General features: G+C 38.8%; 1 protein-coding gene across 1 annotated transcript; it reads left to right on the top strand.

Moving 5' to 3' along the window:
- The first annotated feature begins 950 nt into the window (after positions 1-950).
- LOC146385146 (uncharacterized) lies at positions 951-4,155 on the top strand. The gene is made up of 3 exons (XM_084929962.1): positions 951-1,381; positions 1,468-1,585; positions 1,717-4,155. Exons 1-3 carry the CDS (start codon positions 1,280-1,282, stop codon positions 1,857-1,859), a joined length of 363 nt encoding a protein of 120 aa, XP_084786088.1. The 5' UTR covers positions 951-1,279; the 3' UTR covers positions 1,860-4,155.
- The last annotated feature ends 253 nt before the right edge of the window (positions 4,156-4,408 follow it).

Raw genomic sequence — 4,408 nt, 5'->3', positions numbered from 1 at the left:
GTAACTGTATAAGGAGGAGAATTGAAAGAGTTACTTAGATTGTTGGTTTTTCACTCTTGTCAAAATAATATGAATCAAAACAAAACCATAAATGTATTTCATTAAAAAGCCCATCATGAGTATCATCAGCATACTGTACTTTAATCTTGTTTTTCATGTTGATATACTGCTCAAAAAATGGCTTTGTAGTAAAACAACTGAACTCAACTGCGTGCAGTCCAGACTTTTCACCAATTGAAAGTATTGTACACATTATCGCGTAATAAATATGACAAACATGACCAAAGACTGTGAAAAGGCTAAAATCCTGTCTCAGACAAGAATGGGTCAACGGTTTTCTTCTAAACATCCAGCAACTGGTCCTCTCACTTCGCAAACATTTGCAGACTGTTGTTGAAAGAGAACTGGCTGCTACACAGTGGTTCTGTGCCAACCTTTTTGAGATGTGTTGGCACCATCATTGTCAAAATAAACAAAGTTTTTCTTAAGTCACAATTTCTCAGTGTGATGTAGCATAACTTAAGCAGCAAGGAAGGTGATAAGTAAATAGCATTAGCAGACGATTGAAGTTCTTTTAAGCATACTTTATTGCTGGTATCTCCATTTTACCATAAAACAATCAATCAGGCATGCAAAAATCCCACTTGCTTTATACAGGACTTTGCCCACACCTGACCTCGTTAGTCCCTAACATTGAAACAATTAGGTCAGACCAAACAATACAATTCTAAACAAAGAACAGGAATAAAGTCATGCATGAAACTGACAAACTCATTTACTAAACTAAATGGTTTGTAAAGTAAAACACTGCATACAATATAACTCAAAAGGCTACTTTAAAGAAAACAAACAATACTATACAAAATGAAAAACCCTCCATTTGGTTACACCCAGTGATGCAATCATTGACCTCATGACCCTACATAAACAGGAAGTAGTGGGCGGCCCTTCCCATACACCTGTCTTACATATAGGACCTGAATACACAACATGGACACCATGGTAAGTAGTGATGTGACGTTCTGTATCGAGGCTTCGAAGCTTGTGTCGAGTAATGGACGGGCGTTTCCGCGATGCGCGTATCGAGGCTTGCTTCATTTATGGGAGGAGCTGAAAATGATGACGTCCGAAGCCTCGCTGCCCGGCTGTACCACGTGACTGGTTCATGAAGTGGTTCGAACTTTGACAGAGATATAAACAATGTTCAGACTTCATTCAAAATGTGGGTGTTTGATGGAGAGTTGCGGTTAGTGAGAGTTTGGAGACAGTTTGGAGGTTTATGAGAGTGAGGAGAGAAAGTCAGGAGAGAATGGAGCCAGCTAAGAAGAGGAGGATGTCCTCCCCTGTGTGGGAACATTTTGATCTTATTCCTCCCAACAAGGTATGTAAATTTCTACAGAAGATGTATTTTCATTATACTGATAGTGCAATACAATTTATGTTAAGCTGTCTTTACTTTTGTACAAGGTGAAGTGTTTGCTATGTGCCAGGGAGCTGGGATATAACAACAACACCTCATCCATGCTTAGGCACTACAGAGCTTTGCATGAGAATAAGGGGAACACCGATTGTGGAGCAAGACTAGGTGAGCCATCAAATGTCATGATAATATAGCATGCAGTAATGTTACTAAATGATATAACAATATTATACAACTGTTATAAGTTACGTGTGTGATATTTATATTTGTGCTTTGTTTTTGTTGTCTTTCCTCAGGAGAACAATCTCAAATAGATGAAGACCTGGTTAGCATGGTGATTGAGGACTCCCAGCCATTTAGCATTGTGGAGGATAAAGGATTTAAAAGATTTGTTAAATCATTAAATCCTAGCTATGTTCTCCCCACTAAAAGGTCATAAAAGCAGTGAAAATTTAGTTTTTACAGATTAAAATGTGAACAGGCAGGACTCAGTGTGTAGCTGTCCATACCTCAACGTTACAAAAGCACAACCGCTGTCCACACCCCAACCACACCTCACCTCACAGTAAATGATCATTTCCATTTTAAGCATTTCCAAATAATCATTTTCCATACTGCCAGCATAAATATACACAGTATACTGCATCACTACAATATACATGTTTTGCACACTCCTTTTGTTGTTGACATTTACAGGCTGTGTGCAAAAGGCCACACTCTTCAAATTCATGCCAACTAATATTTTTACGTCCAGTAGGTGTCCTACTAGAGCAAATGAAGCTTCAAGACGCTTTGCGCTGGGGTGAACCAATTGGATGAAAAGCTTCAGTGCTTCATGAAGCTTCATCTGCCCATCACTAATGGTAAGTATAACCAAAGCAACATAAAGAAACATAATTTACCAGACATTTGCCTGTAAACAGAAGAAAATTCAGATGACCTGATGGTTAGTAGTGTTTGCTTTAAAACACATGCATGGATGTAAAGGATGCAACTACTGCTACCACAAACAAAACCCGGGATAGTGTGTGTTAAGAGAAGTTACACCAGCAATGTCTAAATTAAAGCATTATGGCTGACTGTAAAATAACAGAACACAAAATAACAATATATGCAAGTGACAAATGGCAAATGAATTCTGTCCTAGCCACTTTGTCACACTCAGATTAAACATTTGACATTTTTTTCTATGTCCTATTATGACACAAATTTGACTTAATGAGATTTGCAAATAATTCCCCTCAGAGAATGAATGCATAGATGCACATTATACTACCAACTAGGAGCTGTTCCTCCATTAATTTACAGGTGTAAAATTAAGAGTATTGGTGTATTTTATTTAAAGGTGATAGAACAATATACGTACCTTCCTTTACTGCAAGCTGCACTTCAGTATATGTGTCCAAACCAGGCCTATCCACTGCACACCAGTATTTCTGTGAGTCTGACAGCTGGAGATGACTGAAGGTCACAGTGAAGGATCCATCCCCAGAGTCCACCAGAGCAATCCTCCCTGACTCTGCTCTTCTGCCAGGTTCTACAGTAACCAGTTTTTCTCCTTCGCCTTTACATGGATCTTTGCAAAAATACTTGTTGCTGTTCGATGCAATTTTGTGTTTGCACTGGAAGGAGACATTTCTCCCCTCGAATCCCTCTACATTGATTATGGCTCCATCAGTAAGGGGAACTGCCAAAATTGATCATGTAACAAGATATGAAAGATGAAATTAAATCATTCAATGAAAAAAATTTAAGTACTAAATTTGTGAATTCACTTACCAAACAAAAGGAAGTTGAGAAAAGAAATGGTCTTCATTGTTGCTGAAAAAGTAACAGCTATGTACCAGTAGTTCTTTCTTGCTCCCTTCAGGCTCAACATTTACAGCCTTAATTAAACTTATACAGTATACTAATAAATAAGACAACAAGGTGCATGTAGAATTAACTAGCCATAAGTGCACAAAGCACAGTTAGAATTGGTGAGCGGTGGAGGACAGAGTTGCTTCTGCAGGTAACTCAGATCTGCTTGCTTTGGTTTGTGGGCACAAAAGGGCGGAAATGACACCTACACAGCCTCCCTGACGAGAGCCTCTTTTAACTGGGTAGCAAACTGGGGCAGTAATTTAAGTGGCGTTTTATACCACATCTGCTTAAAATTAAAATTTGCTGCATCAACTATGAATTTAATTTTTTTAATATGTGCCTTTAGATTTACTGACAGTTGAGCACTTCATTCTCGGACTGAGACAGACACTATCTCTACTTTTAACATTAACCTTAAAACTTTTCTTCTTCTTTAAGCATATAGTTAGGGCTGGATCAGGTGACCCTGAAACATTCCTTAGTTATGTTGCAATAGGCATAGGCTGCCGGGGGATTCCTATGGTACATTGAGTATTTCTTCTTCAGTCACCCTCTCACTTATTATGTGTTAATAGACCTCTCTGCATTGAATTGTACTTGTTATTAATGTCTGGCTCTCTTCTGTAACATGTCTTTTATCCTGTCTTCCCTCTCTCGTCCCAGCCAGTCCCAGCAGATGGCTGCTCCTTCCTGAGCCTGGTTCTGCCAGAGGTTTTTTCCTGTTAAAAGGGAGTTTTTTCTTCCACTGTCACCAAAGTGCTTGTTCATAGGGGGTCATAAGATTGTTGGGTTTTTGTCAGTATGTATTATTGTAGGATTTACCTTACAATATAAAGCGCCTTGAGACAACTGTTGTTGTGATTTGGTACTGTATAAATAAAACTGAATTGAATCAAATCTAATTGAATTGAATTTTAAAGTCCAAGAGATTCTGGGGTAAGTGCTGAAGCATCCAGGCCTAAATGCCTAATTCTAAAAGACTTGCCAGCATTGCCACCCAGCCTCTCCTGGCATTGCTCCCTGAACTCACTTGCCTGCAGCTGAGTCAAAAACTACACCCAAGCCACCACAGTGTGCTACCAGCAAGTTAACTGGTAATAATTTTTGAATAATTTTGCCACTAAC

The sequence above is a fragment of the Perissodus microlepis genome, chromosome 6 (genome assembly GCF_051167445.1).
Source record: "Perissodus microlepis isolate ML-2025 ecotype Zambia chromosome 6, ASM5116744v1, whole genome shotgun sequence".
NCBI lineage: Eukaryota > Metazoa > Chordata > Actinopteri > Cichliformes > Cichlidae > Perissodus > Perissodus microlepis.
Note: the sequence above shows the minus strand (reverse complement) of the source record. Positions and strands in the feature narration are given on the sequence as shown.